At 56.3% G+C, this 20,679-nt stretch overlaps 1 protein-coding gene across 1 annotated transcript in view; it reads left to right on the top strand.

The window, feature by feature from the left end:
• Positions 1-20,679, top strand: part of CDC42BPG (CDC42 binding protein kinase gamma) — a 52,707-nt gene that overhangs the window by 14,510 nt on the left and 17,518 nt on the right. The window contains exons 2-19 of the mRNA XM_067543929.1: positions 8,191-8,282; positions 8,591-8,674; positions 9,036-9,131; positions 9,600-9,748; positions 9,917-10,010; positions 10,397-10,597; positions 11,575-11,823; positions 12,139-12,218; positions 12,703-12,818; positions 13,712-13,833; positions 13,975-14,217; positions 15,387-15,497; positions 15,864-16,066; positions 16,956-17,049; positions 19,005-19,129; positions 19,546-19,660; positions 19,920-20,068; positions 20,428-20,516. Coding sequence (XP_067400030.1) covers positions 8,191-8,282; positions 8,591-8,674; positions 9,036-9,131; positions 9,600-9,748; positions 9,917-10,010; positions 10,397-10,597; positions 11,575-11,823; positions 12,139-12,218; positions 12,703-12,818; positions 13,712-13,833; positions 13,975-14,217; positions 15,387-15,497; positions 15,864-16,066; positions 16,956-17,049; positions 19,005-19,129; positions 19,546-19,660; positions 19,920-20,068; positions 20,428-20,516 — 2,412 coding nt within the window. The remainder of the gene's footprint in view (positions 1-8,190; positions 8,283-8,590; positions 8,675-9,035; positions 9,132-9,599; positions 9,749-9,916; positions 10,011-10,396; positions 10,598-11,574; positions 11,824-12,138; positions 12,219-12,702; positions 12,819-13,711; positions 13,834-13,974; positions 14,218-15,386; positions 15,498-15,863; positions 16,067-16,955; positions 17,050-19,004; positions 19,130-19,545; positions 19,661-19,919; positions 20,069-20,427; positions 20,517-20,679) is intronic.

Below are 20,679 nucleotides of genomic sequence, written 5' to 3'. Positions count from 1 at the left end.
CACAGACAGACGTTGGGCATGTAAGATTTCCCTGCCCCATCTCTCAGTTTACACTGATTATTTCCCTTCTTCTAATGGATATACTGCTGGGCTGTACGGGGCTCTGATTCTCCACTGGAGGAGTGTGTGTTAGTAACATTTGTCCTCTAGTGCACAAGGGAATTGGAGGGGAAAGCCAGCTGGTTGTGAAACTAATGCAACTTATTTTTGTATAACAGCAGTGATGCAAAAAGTGTCTCTGGCCCAGGTTCTCTGAGCTATTGCGGCAGCTACCTCCCAGGGAGGAGGATCTGGACCTCAGCACTGCAGAGAGAAAAGCAGAAGGGAGCACAGCCCCCACGGGGTGGGGGCAAGAAAATGATTAGGGAGAGGAAGAGTGGCCTAGTGCCTAAGCACTCTGACCTGAAATGCAAGAAAGCTGGCTTCGGTTCCCCACTCCGCCATTGATGCCCTCTGTGACCTGGGGCAAGTCCCTTTGCCTCTTTCTGCCTCAGTTTCCCCCTTTGGTTGAGTAGTGCACAGACCCCGGCTGAGATGGGGGTCCCAGTGGGCTGGGCGCTGCACAGCCCCACCGGGAGAGACAGTCCTTGCTCTGAATTGCTTGCAGGCTGAACAGATAAAGGATGGACTATTCAACCTTTTTTGCAGATGGGAAGTGACTTCTCTCAGGTCACGCAGGGAGTCAGGGGTAAAGATGGGAATCAAACCCTGATCGCAGACTAGGGCCCTAAGCGACCGCACCTGTCCTGCATCCTAACTCAGCTGTGTAAGCATCCAGCTGTCCTGGGCTGCAGCTGCCAACCTGCCGTTTAGCAATGTTCCCCAGGCCCAGGCAGGGCTGTGGTTGGCTGTGTGTGTGCCAGCAGGCCAACAGCTTCCCGCCCCTCCTGCCCTCAGAGAGCCACTCTGTAACATGCTGCACGGCGCCAGGGGGCTGGGCGTGCCTCAGCGGCGCCCCACGCCCAAGCGTCCTATCATCTTCTCAGCCCCTGCTGCCCAAATCCACAGCTGGGCACTGACACCAAAGCAGTCTCAAGCTGGGAGTGAGAGGCACCTCCCGGCCTGACTGGAGGAGGAGGACTGATCAGGAGGCTTGTGGCTGCAGCAATAACTCAGCTGTGAAGGAGATGTGGGACTTCTCTAAAGGGGAAAGTTGCAGGGACTTTGCTTAGGGAAAGTTTTATCAGTTATACAGCTATAGTTACACCAGCATAATCCCCATGGAGAAGGATGGACCTGGGGTTAGGATGCTAGCCTGGGACTTAAAAGACCCAGGTTCAATTGCCTGCCCTGCCACACACTTTCTACATGACTTAAGGTGAGTCCCTTAGTCTCTCTGTGCCTTAGTTTCCCCATCTGTACAATAGGGCTAACAGCATTGTGCTACACACAGGGATGCTGCAAGGATAAAGGCATCAAAGATGATGAGGGGCTCAGATATAACTGTGATGGGATCAGATAAGGCCACGAGTAAATCTTTTCTCATCACAAAGCTATACTTGTACGTAAATAAGCACCCACGTATCCCAGGCTGCAACGTTCCCCAGATGGGCTCTCTGCATACTGGGAGTTTTCACAGGGTGGCTCTTTGGATCTCCCATGATGCCTTTCTGGCTATCCCATAATGCATCTGGTTATCACGAGCCTGCATAGTTTTCAAAGAGCTGTCAGCTGATTTTCAAACCACATCGAGAAAGCATCGCAATCCTGGCAGCCATGACTGCCGAGGCTTGTACCAGCACAATGATACTGACTAAACGCATCACACCCTAGCAGACATAATTATATGAACCAGAACATAATCTGGGTGGAGCCCAGGCCTCCTGTGGGTATCAGAATGGCTTTTTTGGGGTTAGCTTAAATCCTTTCCCAAGAGACAGCAACTAAACCGTAGACGGTCACGCATAGTGGAATAAGAGTGCCCACAGCAGGGGTGACATTGGTAGACTTATATCGGTTTTAATTCATGTTTTATTTGATACCGACAAACCTTCTGCATACACCGCAGGTTTACACCCAACGTCATGCTTGGGTTGGTAAAGATACCGGCACAGGCAGAGGCATCTCAAGTAGGAGTGGAGAGAGGTTACGTTACCTCTGTGTGCAGCATAGGTGCAGCCGCTGCTGCCATCCTGCTTCCCCTTCCAGCATCTGCAGTTCCCGAAGGATATGGAGAAATGGGAGAGGAGTCAGAGAAGAGCGAGGAGAATGATTAAAGGGTTAGAAAAGCTGCCTTATAGCGAGAGCTATGAGGAGCTCAATCTGTTCATCTTACCAAAGAGAAGATTGAAGGGGGACTTGATCACAGTCTATAAGAACCTACCCGGGGAACAGAAATCAGACAATAGAGAGCTCATCAATCTAGCAGACAAAGGTCTAGCAAGATCTAGTGGCTGGAAGTTGAGGCTAGACAAATTCAGGCAGGAAATAAAGTGCACATTTGTAACTGTGAGAGTAACTAACCATTGGAACTACAGCCCACGAGCTGTGATGGATTTGCCGTCACTCACCATTTTAAAGTCCAGATTGGATATATTTCTAACAGATCTGCTCTAGTTTGAATAGGAATTCTTTCAGGGAAGTTCTGGGGCTAGTGCTACGCAGGAGGTCAGACTAGATGATTACAGTCGTCCCTTCTGGCCTTAGGGTCTATGAATCTAATGCTGTCCCCTCCCATTGCCCCCTTGTGCCTCTTATTTCTGCCTCTGCCGCCTCTGTGTGTCGTCCCGTGTCGTTGTGTCGTGCTTGTGCTTGTGTTTCTTCCAACAACACAAACGCATGCACGCTCCATAATGGGCTATGGCTTCCCCTGCTCTGTAACCGCAAACATCGTGGAGTGTATTGGTCTCATTTATAATTGCATCACAAGCCCTCAGCTGATGACTCACACGCGGCTCAGAGAGGAAGGGACTTGCCATAAGCCACAAGGAGCATTGGCCGCAGAGCTGGGCATGGAGCCCAGGAGTCCTGGCTCCCGTTCTCCCCGCTTCTAACCCACCATCTCTGAGCCAGGAATAGAACCCGGGAGCCCTGGCTCCCAGTCCTGTGCTCAGACCACACCATGCTCTGCCCTGGGGTGCTGATTGCTGCCACTCCAACCTATGTCTATAAACACCAAACCCTGATCTTGGCCTGTGGATTAGAGCTGGAGCTGCTGGCTTGATGGACAGAAGAGAGGAGGAGACATCCCAGTGACTGGAGGAGTCAGAGGCAGGGTTTATTCTGCTCTAGCGCTGCCCATCCTGGTGCTTTCCCGCTACCATCAGCCCTCACCCCTTCCAGTGCTACTGGGCCCTGCCTCATGCTGCCCCCACCAGCCTCTCTGAAAAAGTCTTGGGGGTCACAGTGGAGAATCAGCTGAAGATGAGTTCTCAGTGCGACACTAACACAACCCTGGGATGTATAAACAGGGGAGTCTGGAGTAGCGTGGGAGAGGTTCTATTGCCTCTGTATTTGGCTCTGCTGCTGGAACACAGTGTCCGGTTCTGGGGCCTATAAGCGGGGCAGGATGTGGGTAAATCAAAGAGGGTCAGAGGAGAGCCACGGGCGTGATTCAAAGATTGGAAGAGATGCTTATCAAAGAGAAGGCGAAGGGGTGACTAGATCACAGGAACAAAAACAGAAGGGGAACAAAAATCTGATCATAGCGGGCTGTGCAATTCTGCAGACAAACGTCTGTTGAGATCCAGTGGCTGGACGTTGAAGCGAGATAAATTCGACTGGAAGTAACGTGCAGATTTGTAACAGTGAGAGGAACTAATTAGCGGGACCCCTGCCCTAGGCTGGGGATGGATCCTCCAGCACTGGCAATTTGCAGCTCCCAATGGGATGTTTTCTGACAGATCTGCTCTGGTTCAGACTGGAACAAATGCGAGGCTGGTCTGTGTTAGCCAGGAGCTCGGACTAGATGGTCACAATCGTCTCTTTTGCCCATGAAACCTATGATGCTAATTCTGCTCCCTCCCCATTGCCCCCATGCCTCTGAATGCTGCGCCTGCCACCCCTCTGCCCTCCCAACCGCCTACTTCTGTGTCTCTGGTCCCTCCTATTCCCAGCACCTCCTGCTCCTAACCCCCCTTAGTCTCCCAGCAGCCCCCAAGGCTACTCTGCAAGGGCCCAGGCAGCGTCCCTGTGTGTGTGGCGGAAGCAGAGAGGCTGGTTGTTTTCTCTTTACGCTGCAGGAGCCTGTTCCTCTGTGACTCAGCTGGCACCTGCCCCAACGTGCCCAGGCACCGGCCGTTTCTCCTATCGCCCTGCTGGGGAGCTGGACTCCTCCCAGTGCTGGATACTCCTCCACCACATGAGGGAGTAGAGCCCGGGTGACCCGACTTCCAGCTCCCCCATTGCTCTAACCCACCAGATCCTACTGCCCTCATAGAGCTGTGGACAGAACCCAGGAGTCCTGGCTCCCGGGCCCTGCTCCCCACTGCTCTAACCCCCCAATCCCACTTCCCTCACAGACCTGGCGATGAAGCTCTGGAGTGGGGTCGAGCTGTGAGAGCTGGGGCCTGGGAGTGGATGTGGGTCAGGACTCCTGGGTTCAGTTGCCAGCTGTAAGGGCAGGAGGGTGTCCAATGGCAGGAGCAGGGAGGGCTGGGGTGGAGGAAGCAAAACCTTGCAGCAGGCTGGCCCGTCTAGCTGAGACACTGCTGCCCTCTACTGGATGGCATTAGGCCTGCTCAGCTGTGTGTCATCAGCCCTGTACTGCTAGTAGCTAACGGCGATTGTCCATTAGCCGCAGGACACAGGATTCTGGCAGCAGGAGGATCTGAGCTGTCTCCTGGGCTTCCTGCGAAGCGATGAGTGACCTCGTCATGCCAGGAGCGTTATTGCTGTTAGATATTGGTGTGACGCGCGCGCCTCGAAGCCCAACCAGAAGCTCCACAAGGGGGGGTGTGTATTATCGCTAGGGGCACACGGGTCGCCGCTTGGGTAGGCCGAACTCCTGGCCTCCCTCCATCCCCTGCAGCCACCCTCCCAGCCCCCTCTAGTTCAGGGACTCCCTGCAACCCCACACCCCTTTCACCAGGGGCTCTGTGTCCCCCACTCCTCACTCCTTCCATTATGAGGGTCCCCTATTTCCCCTCCCCCCCAGCAGCTCTGTGTGTGCCCCCAGTCCCCCTCCAGCCGGTATCCTCCCACCCTCTTTCTAACCCCAGTCCAACCCAGGGGCCCATCCAGCTGGTGAGGTCTGTCACTGCTTAGCTGGGGTCCTGGTGGCTGGACAGGATCCCGTGCCAGGGCTGCGGGAGGCAAATCTGCCAGTGCCAGCCCAGTAGCCTCCGCGTGTGGTTCCAGACCCAGCACTGGCACTGTCCCTGCGGGCCAGGCTTTCTGGGGAAGGAATGCAGTGATGCAGGTTCTTCCAGGCACGGCCAGGCCAGGCCACGCCCTCCACGCTGCTTGAACTAGAAGCTGTTACCACCCCTGTGCACAGGTGGGAAAGAAAATTGTGAAGACCCAAGACTCCTTCACAGGATCCTGCAGTAGCTGGGGACAGGAGTCCTGACTCCCAGCCTGCCTGCTCTAACCCACTAGACCCCACTCCCCTCCCACAGATGGGAGAGAACCCTGGCATCCTGGAGGGATCCCTGCTCCCCTGATCCAATCACAAGACCCCACTCTCCTCCCAGAGCAAGGCTCACGAGCTTTGGTTTGTTATTGTAGAATTGCCCGCAAAAGGTCTGTGCACACCCCGAGATTTCCCATCTGGCCACTGTTAGGTGTCCCACGCCTGAAACGAGTTTGGCAGGTCTCAGCTGCATTCCTCGTGAAACCAGTGGTATCCTCCTGAAACTGGCACTGGCTCCTTTCCTCACCCGCAGTCTCCGTTGAGAGCTGGGGGGGTTGAAATGATCTCAGAGTCAGACACGCTCTTGCCACATCAGGAGAGCTACCCGAGTCCCTGTCCCAGGCCGAGGGGGGCAGGTCATGACGGGGCATGCCTGGGTCACGCCTTGGGGTGCAGCAGGGAGGCGGGGGGAAGGGGCACCTGAGGCAGGTGAACAAGTTGGTGCGTAGCAACCACGAGTGCCTAATTGGAGATGAGCTGGAAAAGTAGCAACATCGTAACTTGCTGTTTTGTTGGGCTCACTGCTGTAAGCGGGCAAGGAGGCCGGACCGCCGGGTTCTGTCCCTGGCTCTGGAAGGGGTGTGGGGTCTAGTGGTTAGAGCGGGGGGGCACGGGGAGTCAGGACTTTTGGGTTCTATTCCCAGCTCTGGGAGGGGAGGGGGGTCTCATGACTGAAGGCTCCTGTGTTCTTTGGGCAAGAGGAACGTGGGGCTGGGGGTCGTGGTGCTCCCCACTGCCAGCCAGCCAGCTCAGTAGGCAGCGATGGTAACACCGCAACGCAGCCTGTTGTGCCCCCCCAGCGCTGGCCTCTTTGCACGCCGGGCTTGCTCGGGTTGTCCCAGCTGGCCGTCGCAGAGGTGATTTATACAGCCCTGCCCGGCAGCCAGCCCAGCCCATCTGCAGACCTCCTCCTGGGCCATGCAGGAGCAGTACCAGACCAGCATGTTTGGGGAGGCTCTGGTTGGGCTACTTGCAATGGGCAACAGAGGCTAATTGCTGGTTAATTTCTTTGCCTGCTCCGTGCAGTCGCTAGGCATGGGTGGCAGGCTCATCAGCTGGCGCAGGAGTCCCAAGCCCAGCAAGCCTTTTGCAGCTTTGATACAGTCCCCGTCCAGGTGATCTGGGCGCCTTCCCCATTGCCCGTGACTGGATCCCCTTGCGAAATCCCCCTGCTCCATGGAAGGAATAATCTGGCTTCAAAACACCTGAGAGCAGCCAGTTAGCAGGGTCCATGTAATGCCTCCTCCAGGGGGATTAGTTTGATTTGTTTGTACCGGAATAATCCAACAAGGCCAAGGCGAGGTAAGTAGTGGCGTCTAGTGGGTAGGGCCCTGGACAGGGAGTCAGGACTCCTGGGTTCTATTCCTGGTTCTGGGAGGGGGGAAGTCTACTGGGTTAGAGCAGGGGTGTGCTAGAACTCCTGGGTTCCATTCCCGGCTCTGGGAAGGGAGTGGGGTGTAGTGGGTTAGAGCTGGGGGGATGCGAGTCAGGACTCCCAGCGTACATCTGCGCAGCAAGCTGAAACCTGTGGCAGGGAGTCTCAGAGTTCGGGGCTCTGAAGCCTGGGTGGGGGAGGCTCTGAGACTCGCTGCTCTGGGTTGCTGTTGGCCTTCCCCTCGCAGGGCCTTTGTTTCTGCAGCCACCCAGGGTCTGTCTCAGCTGTAAGAGCTTTGGGGCAGGGACTGTCCCGCACCATAGGTCTGTGCAGCGCCCGGCGTTACTCGGGGCTTCTGCACCCTACCATAATACAGCTAGTAACAAGCCTGTCACACTCATCCTCTCTGCAGCCTTTGACTGTTACTCCTCTTGCTGTAACCCCAATAGAGTGAGGCTCTCGGCCCCCTCTAGGGGCTAAGGAGTGGGCCACTGCTCTGAGCTAGGGGAGCTGGGCTCTAATTCCCTGTAAATAATCAACCAGGTACCTCTGCGTTTTGGTAGGGCCCAGAGGTTTTAAGAGAGATCTGGGCTCTGTTGTACTGGGTGCTGCGCAGACCCCGACCTAGATTGAGGCTCCCATCTTGCCGAGCGCTGCACGGTTCCTGGCTGAGATCAGGGTCCCCGTTGTGCCGGGAGCTGCAAAGACACACGAGAGAGAGAGAGGTCTTGCCCAAAGAGCTCACAGTCTAACTAGACAAAGGTAGGATTGCACTCCCCATTTTACAGATACAGGAGCCGAGTCCCAGACAGCCATATCTCCAGCTGATGGAGATGGGCAGAACTCCACTGATCAGTGAAGTTACCACCATTTACACCAGCTGAAGCACAGCTGCAGAGCAATTCATTGGCTTGACATGGGGTGTCAACGGTGGAGTCAGGAATTAAAATGAGTTTAGTGCCTTAACCACAATGCCAGCTTTCCTCTTTCAAACTGTTGATTCAGCCAGGAGTCCTGAATCTCAGACACACACACACACCCCATTCTCGCCCAGTAGACCCCACTCTCCTCCCAGAGTCCGGGATAGAACCCAGGCGTCCTGGCTCCCATTCCTGGGTCCAAGTCACTAACCCCCACCCCCCCGTGTCTCCAGTCAGATGCCCTCATTTGCCGAGCCCCTGGGTAGCACTGGGGCAGCAGTCACTGCCCAAACTGAGGTCTCTCTCTGTGTCTCCCTGTCCAGCCACCCCATTTGTCACCAAGGTGAAGGAGATGTGCCTGCGCCGGGAGGACTTTGAGATTCTGAAGGTCATTGGGCGAGGGGCCTTTGGTGAGGTGAGTGCTGCCAGCCAGCCCAGCTTGGACTCATGCGAGGCTAGTGGTCCTCAGCTTTGGTCATAGTGCCAGGTGCAGTACCGCCTGCTGTCTCTAGGTGGGGCTGGAGCAGTTTGGATGCCTGTAGGGTGCAGTACCACCTGCTGTCTCTAGGTGGGGCTGGAGCTGTGGGACCCATGTTGGGGGCTATAGCAGGCTATTCCCACAGGGGGCAAGAATGGGGCTCCATGCAGCCATGGTCCTTCCCTGCTGCCCCCACAGCTAGGCTTGTGGAGGTCCCCTCTTTGATCCCATTCTCTGGCTGCCAGGTGGCAGTGGTGAAGCTGCGGAACAGCGAGAAGGTTTACGCCATGAAGATACTGCACAAATGGGAGATGCTGAAGAGAGCGGAGGTACCTACCCCTACCCCTGCCCCTCCCCCAGACTCCTCCCACACTCATTTCCCATGCTCACCCCCACTCCCATTGCACAGATTCCCTAGTGACAGCGAACAATGGCAGGTGTCCCATTTTCAGACTGGATGGGCCCCATGGGTCTGATTCAGAATGGCCAGGGGTGGGGGGGACACTAGGCTGGATGGGCCCATGGATCTGATCCAGAATAGCAGGGAGTCAGGGGATGTTGGGCTGGATGGGCCCATGGCCCCAATGCTGCAGCACCTTCTGCGGTGGCTTTGCTATGACAGAGCCCCGCAAGCTGCCTGCTCTGGGGCACACCCCCGGAGCTTCCCATCTCCCTGTGATCCCCTTGCAGACAGCCTGCTTCCGGGAGGAGAGGGACGTTCTGGTGAAAGGGGACAGCCAGTGGATCACTGCCCTGCACTACGCCTTCCAGGATGAGCAGTACCTGGTAAGATTCTCCCTGGGAGGTTGGGGGTGCCTCTGCATTGCAAGGGGACCCTCAGTCCCTTGAGCATCATCGCCTTCCCTCCAGGGGCTAGGAAACCCTTCCCCAGAGGAAGCGGCTGCACAACCTGCCTGCCTGGTTTAAATCCTGCCCCGGCTGCATGCAGAGGATCTTTTTGCCAGGGCCTGTTGTATGCAGATGGCTGCCAGCAGGTGGCGCTGTATGGCTGGCTGGGATGGAGAAGCAGCAGGTGTTGGGTGTTGCCAACAGGGGGTGTGTGGGGTTGTCTGGGCATTGCCAATGGGGGATGCTATGCAGCTAGCTGGGCATTGCCAGCGGAGGGTGCTGTGTGGGTGGCTGGCATTACTGGTGCGAGCAGCTACGGGTGCCGGAGGGGCATCGCTTGCAGCTGTGGTGAGTTATTTGACCCCTCCTCCCCCCTTCCCAACTAATGCTGCCCCCTGTCTGCAGTACCTGGTGATGGATTACTATGTGGGTGGGGACCTGCTGACTTTGCTGAGCAAGTTTGAGGACCGGCTGCCCGAGGACATGGCCTGCTTCTATCTGGCCGAGATGGTGCTGGCCATTCACTCCATCCACCAGCTGCAGTACGTGCACAGGTACGGCTTCCCGCCCCCCGCTCTAACCCACTGAACCCCACTCCCCTCCTACCGCGGGGGTAGAACCCAGGGGTCCTGGCTCCCAGCTCCCCCCGGCTTTACTCATATAGCCCGATATACTTTATCAGTGGCTGGTCCCTCTCTGTCTTCTCCCCTCTCTCCCCACAGGGATATCAAGCCAGATAACATCCTGATTGACATGAATGGGCACATCCGCCTGGCCGACTTTGGCTCCTGTCTTCGACTGCGACCAGACGGGACGGTGAGAGGCACAAGCTGCCACAAACCCAGGCCTGGATCATCCCCTATAGCCTATTTCCCTGGGGTGGGATCATCCCCTATAGCGTATTCCCCCCTTGTGGGGTGGGATCATCCCCTATAGCGTATTCCCCCCTTGTGGGGTGGGATCATCCCCTATAGCGTATTCCCCCCTTGTGGGGTGGGATCATCCCCTCCAGTCTATTGCCCAGGGCTCCGGCCAGTCTAGGGTAACAGTTCCTGAGCTGTGGGGCTCCTGGCCCTTCCCTTGGGGAAATGGCGATGGATTGAACAGAATTCTCCTGTCTGCTCCAGGATGAGGATCCATGGGATGGGGGCTGCCATTGCTGCACATGGAGATAGGCACCTTGTCTCTCTGCTTCTGGCCAGGTGGAGTCCTCGGTGGCAGTGGGGACCCCTGACTACATCTCCCCTGAGATCCTGCAGGCCATGGAGGATGGGAAAGGGAAGTATGGCCCCGAGTGTGACTGGTGGTCCCTGGGCGTCTGCATGTATGAGCTGCTCTTCGGGGAGACGCCCTTCTATGCCGAGTCCCTGGTGGAGACCTATGGCAAGATCATGAACCATGAGGTGAGCCTGGCAGGGCAGGGCACCCCCCAGCCAGGCTTCTTCAAGTTTGCCGAGGAGGCCTTGGAAACGGGATTACGGTGCAAGCTGTGCTGGAAAAGGGAGATTGGGAGATTCTGAGAGGGAGAAGAGTTGGCGTGGAGGGGGTGGGGAATGGGTGTGTGGATAGATATGTGTGAATAGATGGATGGACAGATGAATATGGGTAGGTGGTGTGGGCGGATGAATGGGGCATGGTGATGGATAGATGAATAAGGGTAGATAGGTAGGAAGGTAGATGGATGGATGGATGGATGAAGAATATGGGTGTGTGTGTGGGTGGATGGATGAATATGGGTGAGTTGGTGGCTGGATGGGGATGGCTGGATGGGGTCAGGGATGGATAGATGGATACGGGTGGGTAGGTAGGCAGGTGGATGGATGGATGAGTAGATGAATATGGGCAGATAGGTGGATGGATGGGGCTGGGTGTATGGGATTGGGAATGATTGGGATAGATAGCTTAACATGGCTGGAGAGGTGAATGGATGGTGTATGGCAGGGGATGAGCAGACGGGAAGGGGTGGCTGAAGGAAGGGATGAATGGATGGGTGGATGTGGGTGGGTGAATAGATGGAGTGGAGGAAAGAAGGATGTTTGCATGAATGGGATGGGGAAAGGTTGGGTACATGGGGATGAAAGGGTGTGTATGGTGATGACTGGGTGGGTAGATGGGAATAAATATGAATTCATCTGCATGTATTTGAATAAATTAGACGTACAGGAGACTGATTTGTGCATCCATTTAAATAAATAAGCCATGTATTGGGATAATTTGCATACATTGGAATAATTTGGCTTGTGAGCTAATAGCTCTGACCAGGGGTGCAGAGACTGCGATGGACAAAGGGGAATCGAGCTAGGAAGCCAGCAAGGAGCACCAGCCTGAATCCCCCCATCAGACCTGCTGCTCTGAGCCCCTCTGACTTGTGCCCCCCCAGGACCACCTTCAGTTCCCCACGGATATCACAGATGTGTCAGAGCAAGCCAAGGACCTGATCCGGGGCCTACTGTGCCACCAGGAGCTGCGACTGGGCCAGAACGGCATTGAGGACTTCAAGCGGCACCCCTTCTTTGAGGGCATCGACTGGGACAACATCCGAGCTAGCTCGCCCCCCTATGTGCCCGAGGTCAACAGCCCTGCAGACACCTCCAACTTCGACGTGGATGACGACACACTCAAGGAGTTGGTGAGTGTGGCACTAGGGGGCGCTGCACTGCATGGAGGGAGGTGGGGGGCTCAGTAGGGGGCGCGCTCCCCTCGCAGTCAGCACTGGCCCCAGTGCAGCACTAGGGGGCGCTGTGCTGCTGGTGGGGCATATTTTCCTACGGGACATAGAACTGAGGTCCTGGCCGCACAGGTTCATTGAAGGCAGGTTCCCCAGGCTCTGTATAAATAGCCCCTGCATCCCACCCCAGGAGTGGGGTGTAACCGCCCAGGCTGAGGAATAAGCGGCTGCCATGATCGCTCTGTGATTTGTCTCGTCGCCTCTCTGCTCTCCCAGGAGACACTGCCCCCTGTTTCTCACAGCGCATTCACCGGCCACCATCTTCCCTTTGTGGGGTTCTCCTTCACCTCCGGCTGGTGAGTACAAGCCCCTGGCAGGGACATCCCATCGCCTCCAGAGCTGTTCCCCCTGGGGCAGCGCAGCCGACGCCGTTATCACCCCAGTGCAGGCTGGCTGTTGTCCACGGGTGACCTGCTTCTGGCCACCCATGGCACTTTAACAGAGGCATTGCCAAAGGGCCCATCCGCCCCAGCATGCCCCCCTCCCTGCCACGGCCGATTGGGCCATCCAGGCCAGCATCCCTCCCCCTCCCACCACACTGAGCCCACCCCACCTGGTATCCCTCATGGGCCACGTGTGAACCCTGGCCAGGATTGAACTCCTCACCTCGAGATCCGGAGACACGAGACTCTAGGGGTCAGGCTGAAGGACCAACCCCGTCTGTGGCTATCAAGGCCTCTGCTACTTGGTGCAGTCACCAGGGGGCGACAGAGAGCCACATCCTGAGCTAAACTGACCAAGCTGGATGCTCACTTCCCCCTCCCCCGCCGTGTGCCGCAGCCCCCTCCCCGGGCCGAAGCCCACATCACCCTCCGCATCCCGTGCCATGGCCCAGCTGGAGAAGAGGATCCGGATCCTGGAGCGGGAGAAGATGGAGCTGGCCTGGAAACTTCGAGGTGAGGGAGGTGGCACTTGGAGGGTTAAATCCCAAAGAGCTGCCCTGTCTAGTAGCTTAGCTGCCCCCCCTTGCACCCTTATCCCCATGGTCCCCGCATACACGTTCATGGGTGTATCTACTTCCGGGGGCATCGTCCCCACCCATCCGACAGGGGAAATGACAATGAGTCTGAGACGAGAACCAGGCTGGAGTCCTGCTTGCCAGCCCCCTGCTCTAACCCACTAGACCTCAGACCACACCCGAGCTGGGGACAGGATTCAGGAGTCCTGCCTCCCAGCCCCATGCGTTAACCACTGCACCGCACTCCACTCCCAGATCTGAGGCCAGAACCCAGGGGTCTGGACTCCCACCTTGCCCTGCCCTAACCCACTACGCCCCTTTCCCCTCCCAGAGCCGGGCATAGAACCAAGCAGCGGTTTACGAGGGATGCTCTGGGAGGAGGGTTGAGGCCTCAGTCCCTTTCGCCCAGTTCTGGGTGTTGCCTTGTTTTGGTTCTGCCTGGCATTTTGCTGCCTGGATCCCGCCCCTCCCCCCTCCAGCTCCCCTCCTCCTCCTCCACACACACAGTTTCCAAAGCCCCCGCCAAGGACTTGGAAATTGGGAGCCTGAAGAGAGAAATAGAGACATTGTGTAGGAAGTTGACAGGTACAGAAGCCTGCGGGATAGTGGCCGTGGATCAGCTGGGCCATTGGTTTGCTCTGGGATCTGATCCAGGGCGGTGAGAGAGGAGACTGGGCTGGATGGGCCCCTGGGTCTGGTGTGATGGGAGGCCTGGCTGGATGGGACTGATCTGGGGTCGCAGGGTAGTGGGAGAGGATGCAAGGCTGGGTGGGTCCAGGGGTCTCATCAGAGTAAAGAATCTTAGTAGATTTCCTGGTCTCTCATGCTCAGAGAACCAGGCGGAAGCAGAAGACACATTAAAGCAGCGGCTGCAGGGGGAGGCGTCTGGGCAGGTGAAAATCCTGGAAAAGCAACTGAAATCGCTGAGACAGGAGAGGGATGGGGCCTGTAAGGTGAGATACCCCTGAGAGTCCCGCCTCTGCCCCTTCCTCCTGCACAGAATAACTGGGATCCCTCGCCCAGCACTGAGTGGAGCACTCCTCTGGAGTGGAGCACAGCAGTTGTCTTTAACCCTGACTTTAACACTCCCCCAGGAGCTGTCGCAGGCCCAGGAGCAGCTGAAGGCCCAGGGCCAGGAGCTGCAGGAGGTCCTGGCCCGGCAGAAGCAGACGGCAGAGGAACTGCGCTGTGCTGAGGCCAAGTGCGGGGACCTGCGGGCCCAGCTACTCCGGCATGTGCGCCAGCTGCGGGAACGGCAGGAGGAGACGGAGGCAGCTGCCCGGCGGGTGGATGGCCTGCGCAAGGAGCTGGCACGGGTGGAAAGTGGGCGCAAGGAGGTAACCGGGCACCGCCCGCCCCTTCCTGGCTGCACCAAGCATGGGGTGGTCCCGAGTGAGACTCTTGCAGCCGTGCATCATGCTGGCCATGACCCCTCCCGCTGCATGCCCCTCGGTGGTTGCACTGCCGCTCTGCATTGCTGAGAGGGGGCCTCTCCCAGGTGGCTCCCTGCACCTGGGCATCATGCAGCATCCCCCAGACACCCCCTGCTGGCCTGATGCTGAGCCACGTGCCTGTTGTGCTGAAGGCACAGTGACCCCTGCTGGCCACTGGCACAGCACTGACTGGCAGCTGGGGGACTGGGCAGGGGTTAATTAGCTGGCAATCGGTGGCAGTTGAGCCTCGTTAAGGTTGGGCTTTTCAGAGCAGGCAGGGCAAGGCCCTCTACTGCAGAGGCTGCTGGGACTGCCCAGCGGCCTGGCCTGGAAAGGGCTGCGTCCTGGGCCTGGTTGGGTTGCATCTGGAAAATAAAAAATAATCCTTCCCGTCAGAAGGACTTTGCTGCTGAATGTCCCCCAGTAACCCTAGCTCCTCTGTGCTGCTTGTGGGGGGCAGAATGTGGCCCCCTTATTAATTGCTTTAGGCTGGGCAGGGGCTGGTGTCCCCACGGGGTGATCCCAAACTGGCTGAGAAGAGATAGGGGATGTGCTAGGTGGAGAAGAGGGTCCCTGGGGGCCTTTGGGCTGGCCTCCTGTGTATGGGCCTGGGGGGCCCCAGCAGGGAGAGTTTGTTCTCCCCTCCTTGTCCGGGGGTGACCCCCACCTACAGGAATACACTCCCTGGGCCCTGAGGGTGGGCAGACTTGGCTGAGACCCTGCAAACCCATCTTACCGTGGGTGGCATCAGAGGGGGATGACCTGACAGTGGGTTGAGGCCTATGTCCCCTGGAGAGGCAGAGATCCATATCATACTCCTCAGCCAGGCCCCCCACACCCTGGAGCCGGGTTAGAGCGAGGGGACCCTGCGGGGGGGAGGGCGGAGGAAAGGTTTCATGTCTTGTTCCCCACCCCCTGAGCCAGTTCCTCCTTCCCTGGGGCTGGAGCCGAGCCAGTGCTGACTACAGGGGAAGGGCCTGCATCCCCCGCAGTGTTCTCGCCTCAGGCCCACTGTTCTCCCAGAGCTGGGGCTGTGGGGGGTGCTGGAGGCTGATGGGTTGCCCCCCCCCCAGCTGGAGTCTCGCATCGAGGGTCTCTCCAGTGAGGTGTCCAAACAACGGAAACTGAAGGAGAGAAGTGAGCAGCAGGCGAGGAAGATGAGGGAGGAACTACAGGGGCTGAAGGTGAGTAGGAAGGGGGCTGGGTACGTGGGGAATAATGCACTAGTGCCCCTTGCACACGTAGGCAGCAGGGCGTGGTGAGAGAGCAGTCAGTGAGCGCTGTCCCCAGAGTGTTCCCCTCCCCCGCTCAGCGAGGGCCACAGGGGGAGGGGGAGGTTGGTTAGTGCATGAGAGCCCCTTGCCTGGTCAGTGGGGTTCGGGGGGGGGGGGCGGCTGGTGAGTGCACAAGGGCCCCTTGCAAGCGTAGGCATCAGCACTCTTTTTTGCATGGTTAGTGAGTTTGCATGAGTGCATGGTTTGCATGAGTGCCTCCTCCCCATGGTAATAGGCAACTGGGTGCCTCTGGCTGAACTCTCCTGCCCCCTGCAGGCGAAGCATTGCACTGCCTCTCTGGACCCCATTGCGGGCCCCAACCACACCAAGGAGCCCAACCTCCGACGAGGGGACCCGCAGCACAAGGGGGAGCTGAGGAGCTTGCGTGGGGCACTGCAGGTGAGGGAGAGCCAGCAGGGGATGCTGCAGGGTGAGATTGCCCAGCTGCAGGGAAAACTGGAGAAAGCCAGGAAGGAGAGGTGAGTGGGGAGAGGTGATTCGAACCCGGAGCCTTCTCCCGGGCTCAGCATTCCCACTGGACAAATTTCCCTTGGTTGCGGGCAGGGAAGGGAATTATTTTTTTTTTCTGGGGAGGAGGAAGGTGGATTTTTCCTGTGAGAAAATTTCTTATTTTTTTTCTTGGGGACATTTTTCCCACAAGAAAATGTTTGGAGTTTTTCTTAATTTTTCTGTTTCCTTTTTTCTCCTTCCTCTCTCCCCCTCTTTCATTTCATTTCTCCATTTTTCCCACAGAACTGGACACCCCGTTTTTTCCAGTGATGTTTTATTTTTGTATCCTGGGCATTATTTCCCTTTTCCCTGCTCTATTGCTTTTTGAAAATATGGGATGTTTTCCATAGTTAGTGTCAGAAGGAGGGAGGAGGGGGAATAACCATTTATTCATTTCCATTCAGTGGCAAAAAGGAGAGGAAAGAGTAAAATGGTTACTTTTTTTGTTTCCAATTATGAAGAAAAAATTTCCCCCCAAATCCACATTTTTTAACCCAGAAAAATGGCCACCTTTAACAAGGGAGGAGGTGGGGGGAAAATATCCTTCAGACCATTTTAACGAGCCGGATTTGCAGCACTCGCTACAGCAGTTGCTGCTGTGTGGCCCAGCGGTTACAGCCCCGGACTGGGTTGTAGTCTCTTCTCTGCCACTGGTCTGTTGGGTGACCTTGAGCAAGTCACTGCCCCGCTCTGTGCCTCAGTTTCCCTAGCTGTAAAACGGGGAGAATGATCCTGACCAGCTCTGTGACGCACTTTGAGATCTTCAGGTGGAAAGCGTTGTGTAGGAGCTAGGGACTGATGTTACTATTCCTGCTAGTCATGGCTCTATAATGTTCTTTTCTGACCCCTGGGATCTAGTTTATGGGAACACAAAGAGATGAAGGACCAGAACGAACGGGAGAGGAGTTTGCTAAAGGAAGAGAACAGTAAATTCGCCCAGGAACAGGAGAGGGTAAGAGGAACTTGAATCTCCCCATTTCTCCAGCTGGGGTTGATTTGGATCTTCCAGAGTTAATGGGGCTCAGCCCCTGGCAACCCTACTGCTGCTGGACTGCATAGCTGAAGTGCTAGTGGGTGGCTGGAGGGGCTGTCCCCCTGCAGGGTGCAGTACCGCCTGCTGCCACAGGGGGTGTCTCCTGAGGGGAGGGCACTGCAGTCAGCAGCGGGAGGGGTCCTGGAGCAGGAAATGCAGGCTGGGATGGGGCTATTGGATCTTAGCCCCCCAGAGGCAGAGCACAGTGTCACTGGAGTCCCTGCAGTATGCGGAGGAGGCACAGAGCCTAGCCAGTACCTCAGGGCCAGTCTGTCTCACCTCATTGGCCAGCAGAGCAAACTCTGCCCTGTGCTCGGAGCTGCACATCAGCTGTTTGCAAGGGTGCGCCACAGCTTGAATTGGAAAACCAGGAACAATGGTGCATCCTCTACTGGCAATTTAAATAACTGTTGTACGTGCACAGACCTCTCCCATGCATAGCACACTCTCGTGATGCTCTTTAGCTGGCTACGTAGCTGTACACAGATCTCTCCCATGTGTTACACAGCCCACCACCAGCTCCCATGTTACGGTTGAGAAGCCCTCTCTGTTTGAGTCAACTTTGTTAGGTGCTGTAAAACCCACAGGATTAATTGGATTGCACTGAAATTTGGTTTGTCTCAGGGGGGCACAGGGTAGGGCTAGTGATCCAAATTTGGGGTCCTTTGAAGAAGAGGTTCCCGCAATACAGCCCTCCAACCCCCAGCATTTCTTAAGGCCGACATTTCTACCAACTTTGTTTGCTCTGATCTGGGGCTTAAGCTGTGGGTCTGATCATGCCCCAAATGGTGTCAATCACTTGCCATTCATCCCAGCTCATCCCTGGCACTCACTGCCTTTTGGGGGAAGCAAAGCTGAAAATGTTGTTCGAAAACAAAGTAAGCTCTCTGGATAGGCACGTGCCGCATGCTGAACTCACCGCAATGGACGTGGGCAGAAAGAGTCGCCAAGGGGGTTTTCTAGTCCGTCACTATTCACATGACCTGGATGGCTCAAGGGGACATTCTGTGAGCACTGAACCTGAACTGCACCTAGGCAACGTGCATTTAAAACCTGCTCTGGGGAGAAGTTTGAGAAAGATCTGCAGGCACGTAGATACAATCCGCCGCCGTCACGGCAAGAAGGGGTGGGGGGGCACTGGTGTTTGAGGAGATGGCATCTGAGTACAGATAATTAGGAAGATGCATGTACTTTCCTTCTAGATTTCCTGGTTTTCAGGGGGTTGTGTTTTGCTAAATTTGACATTCTGGAACAGCACGAGGTCCCCCTGGTCGGCCTTAATTCTGCATTAACCAAGTTTTTTATAGGTGAACAGAGCACTCGCGTGACACTCAGCTAACAAGCGATCTACATATGGACAGGCCTGCCACACAAACAGAGAGCTAGTGGCCCCCTAAATTAAAAGAAGAGGAGGGATTTGAGGGGAGGGTGGAGGTAGAGCTGGCTGAAACTTTTCCATCCAAAGTTTTTTTTCAGTGAAAAATGCGGATACAGGCAGATTGAAACATTTTGCAAATTTGGGTCAATTTCAGCAAATTGTTTCGGTCGAAATAGAACAAACAAAAACTGCCAAAAATTGATACCTATTGATTTTTGGGTATGAAATTAACTCTCATTATGAAATTAGCTTTAATTTTATTTTAAAATAAATATTAAGGGAGGGGGCTCGAAAATGACACATTTCACTTGACCTGAAACAAAACTTGGACTTTTTGATTAATCGAAAATTCCAAAAGAAAACTTGTTTTTGGATTGACTTGATACACTTTTTTTCCTGAGATTTTGGAACCGCGAGGGAATTAAAGCCCATTCTTCACCCAGCTCTTCCTCCCTCCCAAGATCCCTGCATCATTGTCTTCCTCTTCTGCTCACAGCTCCTAGGCCTGGTGGAGAGACTAAATACAGCCAACAGGCAGCTGGAGCAGGAGCTGCGCTCACTGGAGGACCGGAGAGAAACAGTCACTAACTGGGAGGCCCAGATCTCTGACATCTTGCAGTGGTATGAACCTCTCGTGCTGAGCCAGATGGTCCTGGGGCTCACTGTGTAGTGGTGTGAGAGCGCAAATGGGCTTATCCCAGTCTTAGAATGAAATAGCAGCCCGTCGTAGCAGGGAGCAATGGTATAGGCTGGGAGCCAGGACTCCTGGGTTCTCTCCCTAGCTCTGGGAATGGAGTGGAGTTTAGTGGTTAGAGCAGGGTGGGCTGGGAGCCAGGACTCCTGGGTTCTATTTCCAGCAGTGCTGCTGGCTGTTAAACTTGCCCCAGATCACTCACCCCCCTCACACATGGTTGATGTGAACATGCTGGGCTGGGGAATAGATTGTAGGGACGGATGCCGCTGTCCTCATCCCACGTGGGTTGATCTAGCTGGCTCCTGGCAGGGCTTTCTCCTGACTCTGTCTCTTCCACCCCCAGGGTCAGTGACGAAAAGGAGTCTAGGGGGTATCTCCAGGCTCTGGCCACCCGCATGACCGAGGAGCTGGAATCCCTGAAGCACATCAGCACACCGACCTCAGGCGCCAGGACCCCGGTACCAGCTCAGTGGGGTTGCATGTGTCTGGTGGGACTGGAACGGAGCCAGCGCCCCTGGGAGGGGAAAAGCCCCTTATCCCATTCCCCACCCCTCTCAGTCAGCCAGTGCCCTGCCCTCAGGCTGGGATTGGAGCTGGTGCCCCCTAGGGGAAAAAGCCATGGGTCCCACTCCCTCTGATCCAGCCAGCCCTGGGGTTTCCCTGCAGCAGGGATCCGTGCTGCTCCTGGCTCAGTGCTCCCTCTCTCTGCATCTGAAGGACAATCACTGGAAGGCCAGGCGCCTGCAGAAGATGGAGGCCTCAGCCAAGCTGGAGCTGCAGTCAGCGCTGGAAGCCGAGATCCGGGCCAAGCAGGGCGTCCAAGAGGAGCTGACTGAGATGAAGGCTGCGCACCTGGCCACCGAGCGGTGAGGCGGGCAGGAAGCGGATTCTTGTTAGCCGGGGAAGGGGTGGGAGCCCCAAGTCTTGGGCTGAAAGGGGATTAGAATCCAGGAGTCCTGGCTCCCAGGCCCCTCCTGCTTGCTGCAGGGTGCCACCAGACTCCACTCCCTCCCACAGCATGGAGGAGTCCAGAATCCCCTGCCACCATGGCTAGACAATTCTCGCCCCATGAAATGTTCGTCAGGGTAAAATCCGTCTGGGGAGGGGCTGGCGCCTTTGCCCTCAGCTGCATGGGCCCAGCGTCGGACTGGCTGGCTCAGGACCTGGGGCACCTTTGGAGCAGTAAAGACACGGGTCTCCCTTGTTGTTGGGATATGTTTACAAGGAAATTGCAAGAGGCCGAGATGCAGAACCAGGCCCTGCAGCTGGAGATGGAGAAGCTGAGGGAGGAGCTGAAGGTCAGGTCTTTGGAAGGTAAGGCCCCCGGGGCTGAATTTCCGGCCTCACTGAGCACCCGTGGAACAGCCAGGGGTGAGGACGCGGCGCTGTGGTTCCAGCTCTGCCTGGGACTCAGGGGATCTGAGAGAATTCATGTTGTTGTTGATATTAGGGGAGCGCCTAGAAGCCCCAGGTGAGA

Source organism: Emydura macquarii, unplaced genomic scaffold, assembly GCF_026122565.2.
Source record: "Emydura macquarii macquarii isolate MOO-44397 ecotype Brisbane River unplaced genomic scaffold, CSIRO-AGI_Emac_v2 contig_968, whole genome shotgun sequence".
Taxonomy (NCBI): domain Eukaryota; kingdom Metazoa; phylum Chordata; order Testudines; family Chelidae; genus Emydura; species Emydura macquarii.
Note: the sequence above shows the minus strand (reverse complement) of the source record. Positions and strands in the feature narration are given on the sequence as shown.